A 13,819-nucleotide genomic window follows, 5' to 3' on the forward strand; every position below is an offset into this window, starting at 1 on the left:
GAGCAGAAAGAACATTGTTTTAAGGCTAATTTTGGCCTAGTTGTTGTTCGCAGTGGTTGAGAATAAGGCCAGTGCTGCTCCCTTAGGCTCCATATGAGCTCAGGTTCAGAGAAAACGCCATCCTACACAAACTATGGAGGCTATGAAGCACACATTTTTACTTTGAAAATAGGATTCTTTTTTGTGTTGGCAACAGTGAGAGATGTTTTGTGGCTATGAAAATATCTCTTTTCACACGGGAAGTGTTTGAGGAGTGGTAAATACCACCCTAATAGTCATTTTGTGTAATCTGTGTATGCTAATATATCTGGCCCATCACCGCATTTAGCTTTAGATGCCGTCGTAAGGCAGTAATGTTCAGTCATTAATCACTACAGATGGTAGAAAAGGCACAGATATCCAGTGAATGTAGAGAACACTCATCTCGGCTGTTAGGAGTGCCGTTCGGCCACCCTCGGGCCCCGGAAGCGAGCGCTAGTTTGGACATGTCATTCCTCATCACTGATGATCATGTAACTTATATATACAGTAAAGATGATCAGGATCCCTGCAGTGCCAAAGGCTTTCCTTAATTTCCAGACTAGCGTCATCATGGTTGGAATGAATCTTAAACTCTAATATGGAGATTGATTTGTGAGGTAATCGATTACTGGATTAAAGAGAGCTGGACTTGACAATATAGCAGAAAATTATAGATAATATAGTTTGTGTAATCATAAATGTGTGTGTACTGTATATATGTATGTATGTGTCGATCAGGCATTACATTATGACCACCTTCCTAATATTGTGTTGGTCCCCGTTTTGCTGCCAAAACAGCCCTGACCCGTCGAGGCATGGACTCCTCTAGACCCCTGAAGGTGTGCTGTGGTATCTGGCACCAAGATGTTTGCAGCAGATCCTTTAAGTACTGTAAGTTGCGAGGTGGGGTCTCCATGGATCGGACTTGTTTGTTCAGCACATCATGTGCTTCACTTTCTTGGGGAACACATGGCACCAGGTGCACTATGGGAAGAAGGCGTGGTGGTGGAGGCAGTGATGCTTTGGGCAATGTTCTGCTGGGAAACCTTGGGTCCTCCATCCATGTGGATGTGACTTTGACACGTACCACCTACCTAAGCATTGTTGAGACCATGTCCAGCCTTTCATGGAAACGGTATTCCCTGGTGGCTGTGGCTCTTTCAGCAGATAATGCGCCGCCACAAAGCACAATGGCTTCAGGAATGGTTTGAGGTTTTGACTTGGCCTCCAAATTCTCCAGATCTCAATCCAACCGAGCATCTGTGGGATGTGCTGAACAAACAAGTCCGATCCAGGCCCCACCTCACAACTTAGCAAAAGGGGGACCAACACAATATTAGGTCATTAATGTTATGCCTGATCAGTTTATATATTGGCTGAAATGATGGTTCCTCTAAAAAATATTTTAAGCCAGTGTCAAACAAAATTAATATAGAGATATTGGGTGGAAAAAAAGCTAAATATATAGCATAATTCGGAATGACAATAAAATTGTAAAACTGTAAATGTAAAGATCCATATTACACTTTAAGAATCATACGTTGTGTTGAGTTCACATGGGATTCTTCTAGTTATTAGCTTGGTTTTGTCTTGATGAGTATCAGAATGCTGTGGTGAGCTTGAGCTGCGCTCGTGGTTGTCAGTTTCTGATTACCCAATGGCCTTCCTTGAGATTCCTCACATAGCAGCGGGGACGGCGTGTAGAAGCCTGTCTGAGTCTCCTGCCTCACTCTGGATCATCAGGGAGTGTTTCTGCCTCCTCAATTGAGCTGTAATGCTATTGAACCACTTTAAAGACACTATTTAGCTTGGTTTCCTTTCCATACACTACATGAATACACTTGTGGTTGTGGTACACGTACATGAATAAGCTGCAGCACCGGCACGGATGTTTGAAGTGCTGAAACAAAACGCCTATGAACAAGAGCGTCAACTCCACCTGTGCTGAAACAGAGTCACACTACCGGTCAGAAGTTAGGAGTAATTATGATTATTTACAGCAGATTCTCATGAGATATTCCTCATGGAGGAACAATTTTAAAAATGCCCATTAGGGGGTGTTAAGCACTAAACAAAAAAGCTACCTTGGTTCCAAATGCTGTAACTTTTGAATACTCTATCGTATCACCACAAAAATTGTTCCAGATGCAGCTCACATGTAGGGAAGCTTCACCAAAAAAGAATTTTCCTCATACCTTATTTCCTTCCTTAGCTATTGCGTGTCAAATAAGAAACAATATGTAAAACTATAATAAAAAATATATATTTTTTGTCTTTTATCAGCAGTTTCTCAGCACGAGAATGTTCAAAAGCCATGTAATTTAATATTTTCTAAAAATGTATCAAACGATACCTATCTTTTGACTCCGCTTGCTATAGTTTTGGAGTTATGAGTCTTCACTTTTGTGTATGTCACTCGAAAAAAAACCTCAAAAAATTTCTTCAGGTCTTAAAGTTCCCATTTTTCGTGTTTTTTTGAAGCTTTGATTGTGTTTACAGTGTGCAATATAACATGTGTTCATGTTTCATGTGCAAAAAAACACAGTATTTTTCACACAATTTACTTATCTGTATACCGCTGTTTTCACTGTCCTCAAAACGGCCTGAGAATTTCCTCGTTCTATGAAGTCCCTCCTTCAGAAATACGTAACGAGTTCTGATTGTGCCAGCGGTTCCCGTGTTGTGATTCGACAGCAGCTTAGCACACGTTGCCCGAGAAGTTCAACTACAGCACCTGAAGGCCAAACAAAGGTGATTTGACTCCGGGATGAAAATAACAGCGTCTGATGGCGACAAACGCAACCGAACCGAACGCAACACTCCCTCTTCTCCACGAGGGAGCAACAAGACCACGCCCCCTTTTTCGCGTATTCTTGTAGGCGGAGGTTAGTCAACAAACTGCTCTACTGACGTCATTAAAGCAGGAAATACCAGGATGTAGTCCAAACCGGCCGTTCGCTGTAGGCTTTGAAAGGGAACTTCTGTTAAATAAAATATCTCGCTTGGCATTGAACTTTTGAGCTTTATAATTTTACAGGTATTATTTATGCTCTAACAGCAACATTACACACTAACTAAAGTTTGAAAAATGGGATCACGAAGAAAAGGACCTTTAAAGGGTTAAATAAATGCAGCTTTGGTGAGTAGAAGAGACTTTAAAAAAAATCTAATGATTTATTCTTGTTAATTATTCTAAACTTTTGACCTTTAGTGTACCAAAAAACAGCCCAGGACCCGTTTGACTTCCATAATCAGACATATTTCAGTAAAACAGGATATTCAATGAGAAAATGTGTAGAGCAACACTTGATCGTGTCACAGATCAGAATGGTGTGATGGCTGGTGTTTAAATGTCAATTCAGTTGTCATTTTTCCCCATGTTGACTAAAACAGTTTTCCCCCGTCTGTCCCACAGGAGATCTGGCGTTTGACGTTCGCTGGTTCCAGAACGCAGGCCATCCTGTGGATAACGGAGTCCCGCCTCTCATCAGCATGGATCGCTGGGGGGTGGTGAAGAAGAGCAGCTCCAACGACAGCAGCCTGGAGCGCACCGACCACCACACGTTTGTCCTGAGCTTGCATAAGATTCAGGACCGAGATGTGGGAGAATACTACTGTAGCGCCACACCCTGGCTCTTGTCCCCTGCTACTGGAGCCTGGAGCAAGGAGAAGGACCTCACCTCTGCTTCATCATATCTCTCTGTACAAATGCAATGTAAGGATCCTTATGGTTGTGTCTAGGGATGGGACTTGTTAAAGGGGTCGTGAAATGCATTTTCAAATAGTTGAATAATGATTGTGGAGGTTAGCATCTGAAGTTTTTTTGATCGAATCAAATGATGGGTTTGATCGGTCTGATGCCCAAGTTGAAAAATCTGATCTTTGGCTTCTGTTCGCGCCACGTTAACCAATCAGAAGCCTGCTCGTGATAAACAGTGGCAGACTTGATGCCCGCTTTAATACTCGCTCCGATGCGGGACGACAGGTCATCAAACTGGGCGCAGGACAGGCGGAAGTACCGCTAAAAGCGGCCGTCATCCAGGTGCAGCTCCTGGAGCAAGTGGTGAAACTTGCCAAACTGGGTACACCTCCAGAGGGTCTGGTGGACCCAAGTATGGTGACGCTGACCCCTACGCCGCTGTTCTGCTCTCCAGAGCAAATACAGTGCGGTGACTCTTTCGAAGAATGCTCGATCAACATCAGCCATTATGCAAACAGACAACCGCCTAGCTTTTGCCCCTCCCACTTGCCTCGAACACGTGTCTATTTAGCTTCAAATGCTTGACTTATACGCATGTCCAATTCATTATTTCTTTAAGCTGTACAGTTTCTTTAAGGAACCAGATTCATTAATAGAATCGGATTCAGAACCAGAGTTTAAAGAGGTTAGTCTACAATAAAATCATACTGCAAGTTTCATACCTCAAAGCTAACGCTCTAGTTTAAAATATGAGTTTTTGTTTTCCACACTTCTGAAACGGCAGGATTTGAAATCTCCCCATTCGTGACGTTTTCTTTCACACGTCCTTTAACATGCAAATCAAGCAGGTGTGCTCTTAATAACTCATGTCTGTCCATCATCACAAGAGTGCACAAGTGCTGTGAGGGTGAGATGTGGAGAAAGATAAGACCGTCTGATGTTGGTCTGTCCCTGAATGTAGACAAAGTGCAGCTCCAAAAACTGCACTTACCCTTCCAAAAGATCAGACTATTAGAAACGCATGACTGAAGCTTTAATGACGTGCCTGAGTAACTGAACGAGAATGTTTTCATTTGTTTTTCTCATTTCACAACAGACTCTTTTCTTAATTATTCTCAACATGCTGGCGTTTATTCCTGAATATCTTTTATCAAAAGCTCTGGCAGTGTCAAGTACTTTGTCCTCGGGGGAATCATTGTGGTTGCATTGGTTCATTTGAATTTGACTCTGGCTCAGACATAACCGGCTCCATTACAGCCAATGTCAAAACATGCATGACACATGCTAGGTTTACACATATCAGGTTTACTGCCGTTTTTGAAAACGGTAACGCCCCTTAAGGTAAAGTGTTTGTGACAGAGAAAATAAGGGATGGAAAATTACCACTCTTATGCTGCGTTCACACCAAACGCGAACAGAGCGTAAAAATTGTGCATAATCACGTCTAGTTGGACGCTTGAACATTTTGAATCCACTCACGAATGGTTAGAGACTGCACGCATGCGTTAAGATCCACTGGCCTGTCACAACCACTCTATTCCAGAAATTCCCCCTATATCGCCCCTATATATTCCCCCTATATATATTATTAGTTTCGGCCTTACAGAAGAACTCAATAGAAGAACCAGGACTATCAACGTGCTGTGCAGGGCCAATAGCCTCGAACCTCAAACACACAGGCCAAAATCAAGTTGTGTTTCCACTGTTGGGCCAGTAGCCCTGCAGCACTACCCTAAAACCCGCCCTTAACACGACTCTATAGAGCGTCATCACACAACCTCACCGCTTCACCAGCCGAATTAAAACTAGCTAGATCGCAAAATAAGCATGACAGAAGCGAACTGTTTTATTATCGCAATGGTTAGCATAATATATCGGATCTCAAGGAAGTTATTTCAAACACTCGCTGGTGTCTGAAAGTGAGTAGAAATTGGTTTAAATGTCTTATGTTGAGGTTAGCTGGTAGCCTGGTATGATATCATATGAAATGAGCAGCGGTTTTGACCGTCTCCTGACTCAGGTAAACTCCGCCTTTGTTCATGGCCACTCCTCAAGCCCCAATTGCCCCACTTTGGACCAAGGTATTCAGTGGGCCAAAAATCCCTGGCCGTTGCCCCCAAGAAAGCCCCGATGAGGCCTGATTAAACCCCGGAAGTGACAATGGAAACGCGACTAGCCCTGGCTCACACTAGCATGCTTGCTTTTGGCCCGACAGAAACACTGCTAATAATGACTTCAGCACAGGACTATACAATATCCACTTTCCTGCAGAGTTTTGCTCCAACCCTGATCAAATACCCCTAAACAAGCTAATCAAGGGATTACTAGAAAGCTACAGGCAGGTGCGTTTGAGCAGGTTTAGAGCTAATATCTGCAAGAAAGAGGATTTTGAGGGCCATAGTTGCCCAGCCCTGCTTCAGCATATACTGTATAGACCAGGAGTATCCAATCCTGCTCCGTCCAGCAGAGTTTAGCTCCAGCCCGAATTAACACACTTGAACCTTGGGCCTAATCAAGGTCTTCAGGATGATTAGAAACTTCCAGTTAGGTGTGTTGGAGCTAAACTCTTGCAGGAAAGTTATAGTTGGATTATCAGCTCATAAACACTACATAGATGTCTCCATAGTATCTACTATTAAAGCAAACTTGGGAGGAGCATCTGGGGGTGGATATTTTTGCACACTTCTGGGAGTCTGACATGATTATTTTAGAACCACTAGCCTGTCACAACCACTCTATTCCACAAATTACCTCTCTATCGTCCTGATCTCTGCAAGATACATTGGGATAAGGGTGAAGCTATGCCTTTGCTGGGCATCTCTGGCCCTCGAAATCCACTTTTGTACAGAGTTTAGATCCAACCTTAATCAAACACACCCAAACAAGCTATTTAAGGTCTTCAGGATCACAAGAAAGCTACAGGCAGGTGAGTTTGATCAGGGTCAGAGAGAAACTCTTCAGGAAAGTGGATCTCGAGGGCCAGAACTGCCCAGCCTTGCTCCAGGAGAGCCTTCTTCCAGCAGAGTTTAGCTTCAGCCCTGTTGGACCTAAACTCTTGCAGGAAAGTGGCTCTCCAGGTGAAGGATGGGACACACCTCCATGTAGTATTAAACACTACATGGAGGTCTTCATGGTATCTCATTAAAGCAAGCTTGGGAGGAGCATCAGGGGATGGACATTTGAGGACTTCTGGCAGTCTGACATGATTTTTTAGAACCACTGTCACAATTAAAAGGGGTTATAACTGATGACTTCACATCCCCTCTTCAGCGGAGCAAGTATACTCTCAAAGACGACTACACCTCCTCAGAAATCTACATCCCCAGTCGCTCCTCCCAAACTTTTGCTTCCATAGCTGAACTCGCATCCTCATACGGCAACACCAGACGTCAAAAGCATTAGCCACTTATGAAGGCTCAGAATTTGATGCTGAAGAATCTTGAATGCCATATTTTCCCATTATTGCCAGTGCTGATTGTGTTTGTTGTTCTGCAGTGTGGGAATCTTTGAAGATGCCGTTGGGATATGGTGTGTTCGCTGCTGTGATCGCTGGTCTCCTCTCAGTGCTGCTGGGTCTTGCTGTCGCCCACTGCTGTTTCTCCAGGAACCCCATGCACATGCCTCGCCCCCGAAACAAGCTCATGGACCTGGAGATGGATTAAACCCGTCCTCCATCCTAGCGCTGTGACCCGACCCTGCCCAAAACCACTTGTTGGATGTGTATGCACATTGCTTAACATGAGATGGAGAACCTGTTTATATGCACTCCGAGGATTGAGCCACTCCGACTGACGGCTCTTTATTTCCACTCGGTAGCAATACACTTGTTATTCTCAGGAATGGAGCACTGATGGTTTTTCTTCCCCTTGTAACTTCTAACACATCCTGACTGCTGATCGGATGAGAGCATCAGGAATGAAATATGTCGTTCAGTACAAACTTGTGACCAAACTGGCAATGTTAGAGTGTGTACATCTTCGCAATTAATAGGAAGGACTCTAATGAAAGAGCCAAGATCCTGTCAGTTATGACTGTGGCAGAGACTCCAATTTTAGACTGGCCGCTGCAGTCCCAGAGGATTTGATTGTCACGTCAGTCGTGACCCTCGCCCTGCCTGTCTGTCTGTGAGTTATGAACCTAAAATCACTGACCTTTCCTCTTTGCGGCAAAGCGTAGCGTTGATCCACAGGCTAAAGGAATAGGATGGCTGATGGATGGGTGGGTGCTCCAAGACTGTCTGGGATCCAGAAGTGAGCACTCGAGGGAATGGACCCAACAGGCCGTCAATCCGTGGCTTGGCTCTGAGCGGCCTGCCTTAAAGAACGCTTGTCTGGCATTTCAAAGGCTCTGATAACCACACTGTTGGCATTAACTCTTTCCTCACTTTCTCCTTCCTGCCCACAAACAATGAGAAATATCAGTATCCATCCAGTTTCCAAAACTTGCTACTCCCCCCCCTACCCCAACCCCCTCTCTGGTCGGAATCCACTCATTACTGACCCGCACTGACATGATTGTGGTGGATCTTTTTGTGAAAATGCAGTTTTTATCCACCATGTGGTCAGTATTTTCTGAGAAGGGAAGCTGTTGGTATGTGCGGTAGTTTTCAGCCGTTCAGATTTATAGACAAATGGAATTTCCCCAAGATGTTTTACTTTTATATACAGTAGTCCCTTTATGGAAATTATTAAAATATTTTAGTTTTTTTTAATTGTGTGATTTTATTTGCTTTTTAACCTTTTTTTTTTTTTTTGCTAAGTGGAAATAAGTATTTCTTTGTTGACTGACTCACTCCAGTTCTCAAACCTGCAAAAATGTATTTCTCAATAAAAAAAATGTATAACAGTGTTGACTTGAGCTTTCTGTTTATCCCAAATCTGCCGAGAAGCCCCTGGGAAACTCCTCCGTCTCCATTTTTAATTATTAATGAAGATTTGTTTTATATACATAAAAAATGCAGTCATATTTCTTTCCTTTCCTTGACTTCCCTTCATTTACTCTTCTTTCTGGTCATTTGTCCTCTTTCCTTCATGACAAATCTGCTGGCGTTCAAACTTTCTTTATTAACAGAAACTGGTAGTATTAATTTACATGAATGACTTTTGTAATTCCAGATGTTTTAAGAACTGTACATTCTTCAATAAAACTATAGTTTTATTTAAAGAAATTTGAGTTTACATCTTGATTTTATAGTTTTGGCATTTTAATTTAGATTATTTCAATGTAAAATAATAATATAATAATACTTTATTATGTTAAATATGCCATCCTGCTGCACTTTTGCGGGTTTGCTGAGGCTCATTTATTCACTTCCTTGTTGTTCCAAACCTGCATGACTTTCTGTCAAACACAAAAGGAAACTTTTTGAAGAATCCTCATGCAGTTCTTTTTTTCAAACTCGACAAATCCGACTATAAAATCCTCTTAAAAGTAGTCGAGGTGTTCTGTAAGTCAGTGATCATCTTCCACTTTGATCGGGTCTGTTTGCAGGGACTGTATCTAAAGCCACCGCGGGAACTTTCCCCAGGAACTAGGGACTTTGGGGTGGTACTGGGTGTGTTTTGACCGCAGGAACCAGGGTCTAAATGAAGTTCCGGGTAAAGATTTCCCCCTCAAAAGTTCAGGAACTTTTGGGTGTGGGACAAGGGTGCTGAACATGCTGATTGTTTAAGTTCGCCCAGCATTTTATTTCAACCTAAAAGTCTGTTGCGGTGCGTGCAGTAAGAGTTGTTTGCTATCTGAATCAACAATGGAGTTTTAAAAAATATGGCCGATGGACCAACGACGAGGTTCAGGCTTTATTAAGTTTATTTGCGGAGGACAAAATCCGGCGGCTCTGGAAAGTTGCACGCAGTCCTACGTCACCGGACTAATCTTCACGGTACTTTAGACCGCTATGGAAACGCAGACAGCAGCAGGTCTGAGGAAAAAGAGTTCCTGGGACAAATTGTTTTCCGGGTAATTTCGGTGGAAACAGGGCTCCAGACGACGCACTACTGGTTATGAGTTTCATCTTTTTTGAACAAGTTGCACATTTATGTAACCATTTAGTAATATTCGTCATTGTCAGTTCCACAAATACTTACTTTTGTTACTCCCTCAGCAAGTCTCAACATGGGAATTCCCTCTCTTTCATGAACGCTTACGATGGTTTTCAGTCACTGACGTCAGCCAGCGTTTATTTTTAGAGCATCTGAACCCGTTTAACACATTTTAAGCACTCAAGAAGCAGATAAACGGTCTTTCCTTGAGAGGGGCTTGACCTTCGACACCGAACCATGTGTCATTTTCCTGATGTGCAGGTCTAGGCTTTCATTGCTATCCTTCATTTGAACCAATGGGTTTTCTATGACCTTTGATGTCTTTTTATCACACACTGGACAATCTGAGAAGGCTCATATCCTGTGCTGTACATCTTTGTGCACTTTTGTGCCCAGACCCTACATACTGCACCAAGCACTGATGGCCAGGTTTGTGTAGGTAAGAACAGCTCTGGCACACCAGCATTAGATTTGAGAGAGGGCAAATAGGGGCGTGGTGTTATTTGTTGATAACATGCTCGCCATGGCAACTGTGTACACAAACCGTCATACCGAGGGAGGAAGGGGAAGTGCAGATCTGATGTCAGTCGGTCAGCTCTGCATTGTATAGGATTGTGCTGGTGTGCCCACTGAATCTAATCGAAACAATAAAGAGGGAAATTAGTATTCATGCACCAGTCATAGCATACAGTAACAATCAGTGGAGGGCTTGTGTACCTTGACATGATTAATGTCTCATATGACATGACTCATATGTCACTCTAGCAGTACTGATTGACTAACACCAGAAAGTACCGTACAAGCACCTCTAGAGTATGATACAGGTGAGGATCAGTACTGTAAAATCAAAATGCTTGTGACATTCACTTTGTGTTTACAGAGTGTCAGATGCCATATTCTCATCTTTGCTCTAGGTGACAGTAATAGCGTTAGCATTTGAAATGGAAGAACTTTGTATACTTTTGATATTTACGTGTCATTGCAAAAAGTTTGCAGTTTTTGCCATTTCCAGACGTTGAACTTTAACAAAGGAGCAACTCAAGCATACAATGTCCGATCTGCCTCAAACTTCTCATGTTTGTTAAGTGCCCTGGCCTGAAGACAGCTACATGCCAACATTGAGTTATAGTAATAGCACCACCAGCTGGTAGCAGGAAGTGTGGCAAATACAAATGACTGAGGTAGTCCTCCTATTTTTATATACTTAAATGCATATTCCCTATTGAAAAAAAAAACATTGGATTGAGATCTGTGGAATTTGGAGCCCAAGTCAACACTTCAAACTCTTGTTGTGCTCCTCAAACCCTTCCTGAACCATTAGACCTTCGTCAATCTGAATGTCTGTCATTCTCTCAGTGCAATGCTGCCATCTGGAGGAGATGTGAAGAGACAGAGAGGAAACATGCCAAACCAACAGAGCCGGGCTGCGACTGTTCTAGTTCTAGTTTTTGTATGTATTAGCAGTTTATGCTACTTACAGGGGCGTAGCCATCTTTTCAGAAGTGAGGGGGACAGAAATGTCAGGTGTAATACCATTTTTTTTCTGACCTTTGTCTAATTGACAGATTTAATTGATCTCATCTCTTGCTTTTAATTCAGTAAGATATCAAATACACTGCTGAACAATAACCACTAATATATATAATGTTTTCCCTATATGTTATGCCAATTTTATGATTGGTTTATGTTCTACAAACACTTGTGCATTAAGTCCCCATGGATTTTATGCTTTGTAAAAAAAAAAAAAATATCACTGAAGAAGGCAGAAAATATACAGTACCTATCAAAAGTTTGGAAACATTACAATTGTTAAATGTTTTTGAAAGAAGTCTTCTGCTCACCAAGGCTGCATTTATTTAATAAAAAATGCAGTAAAAAGTAATACAGTGAAATATTATCCCAAAGTAAAGCAGCTGTGTGAATATAGAGTAAAAAAGAAAAAAATCTTTGTAATTTATTCCTGTGATTATATTACTCCAGTCTTCAGTGTCACATGATCTTTCAGAAATCATTCTAATGTTCATTTGATGCTCACGAAACATTTATGATTATTATCAATGTTGAAAACAGTTGTGCTGCTTCATTTTTGTGGAAAGCATGAAACTATTCAAACATTTGTGGTAAGATAAAAAAAGAGAGAAATTAATACTTTTCTTCATCAAACATGCATTAAATTGATCATTAAAGTGGCATTTATAATATTACAAAATATTTATACATGCTGTATTCAATGCAAATAAATGCTGTTCATTTAACTTTCTATTCATTAAAAAATCCTGAAAAATAAACTGCATCATGGTTTCCACAGCTGTTTTCAACATTGATTATAATCATAAATGTTTCCTTTTCATCAAATTATCATATTAGAATGATTTCAGAAGGATCATGTGATACTGAAGATGACTGGAGTAATGATGCTGAAAATTCAACTTTGATCACAGGAATAAATTACACTTTATCATTACAAATTAAAACATCTGTGAATATATTTCGCAATATTAATGTTTTAACTGTATTTTTTATTAAATAAATGCAGCCTTGGTGAGCAGAAGATACTAAACAGGCTGTCAGTTAGCACTGCATTATTCATATTCTTTATTGTCAATAAATACCTTGAGATGGCTGGAAAAACACAAACCATATATTGTCGCAATCGTGTTTGTTGTCACGTTTCATCAGTCATAGCGATTCTTTTTATTCAGCTGCTGCTACAGCGCTGAATGCCTTTGGAACGGGACAGGGTTTTACTTCTACGAATCAGTTTTGTTTTTTCTTTGAGAGCGCGCCCTATGGCTTCGAGTATGAATTAGAGTGTTGCATGAGAGTGTTGGCACTCCATAGTGTTCAGGTCGCCTCATTTTTGGATACGAATAAAATGACAGGTCATAGATTATTTTGTGTCTTTGAATTTAAATCTAGATATATTTACGTTGGCTTCTACGTAAACGAACTTGCTTGTGTAACAGACGTTGGCCAGTAAGAGCGGTGCGACTAGACGCCGGTTCGAATCCCGCACGGAGCGGGTCGACTAGGACCGGTGCGACCCGGTAAAAAATGCGGGGGACGAATGTACGTTTTATTAAAAGTGCGGGGGACATGTCCCGTCCCCCACGTAATCTACGCCCATGGCTACTTACTATTCAATTCTGTATTTCTGAAATTATTTAGTTGTTTAATTGTAAAAAATATGTATTGTCCTAACCAACCCCTAACCCTAAACATACCCATTAGAAATATTTAATCTAATTTGTTTCAATATATGAGCAAATTTGTTCCGTTTTCTTGGAAAGAGACTTTCTGTGCACCTGTGAGACTTCATTCCTCAGCCTCAGCGTCGCTTCACGTCTGAGTGTGACTGACACAAAGTGAGGAAAACGCCTAAACTATAGTGTGTTTATTAGTACCCTAATAAATTAAAATGATTAAAAAAACTAACACCAGTTTACATCATCCAGCAGCTCAGTGAACTGTTTTTGCACAGATAAATAATGGAGACTGACACCGAAAATTTCTATTTAAAAATGACAGCGCCCGTTCTTTCGTTAAAAATAAAGTTGAATAATAAGAAAACGCTGTGGATTATTTTAACCCCGATGAATTGTAACCCAACAGTTGGGTTTACTATTTATTTATTTTATTCATGACAGTATTTTGATAAAAAAAAATATGTTTTAAAAAATAACCTAACAATGTAAAAAATTACTAAAAATTTTTAGAAAATAACCCAAAATAGTGACCCAATATGAAACCAAAACAACTCAACGTTTTTACTGTGTATGCAGAGTAAACGGTGCACACTCGCATGACCAGGAGAAAAAACACAGGAACATCAGGGATAATTAAAGACATTAAAGTTGCATGCATTCATTTACTTATATTGTTATCATATTTTTGAATTCTAAATATTTTATAATAATATTTATTATTATTTTTATTTTTTATTACATAATTATATTTGTTTTAATGAGGAGATTCTTCTCGAATCACTGTCAACAAACAGCAGGTCTTCATTCCGCCAAATTCCAAAAAAAAAAAAATGTATTTAAGAAATGCTCGG

The 13,819-nt window shown here is 41.0% G+C and overlaps 1 protein-coding gene across 1 annotated transcript in view; it reads left to right on the forward strand.

Moving 5' to 3' along the window:
* ptgfrna (prostaglandin F2 receptor inhibitor a) overlaps positions 1-8,881 on the forward strand; it is a 61,273-nt gene extending 52,392 nt beyond the window's left edge. The window contains exons 7-8 of the mRNA XM_079821460.1: positions 3,437-3,736; positions 7,217-8,881. Coding sequence (XP_079677586.1) covers positions 3,437-3,736; positions 7,217-7,383 — 467 coding nt within the window. The 3' untranslated portion in view covers positions 7,384-8,881. The remainder of the gene's footprint in view (positions 1-3,436; positions 3,737-7,216) is intronic.
* Positions 8,882-13,819: the final 4,938 nt, after the last annotated feature.

This window comes from Gobio gobio, assembly GCF_949357685.1.
Source record: "Gobio gobio genome assembly, chromosome: 7".
Lineage (NCBI taxonomy): Eukaryota > Metazoa > Chordata > Actinopteri > Cypriniformes > Gobionidae > Gobio > Gobio gobio.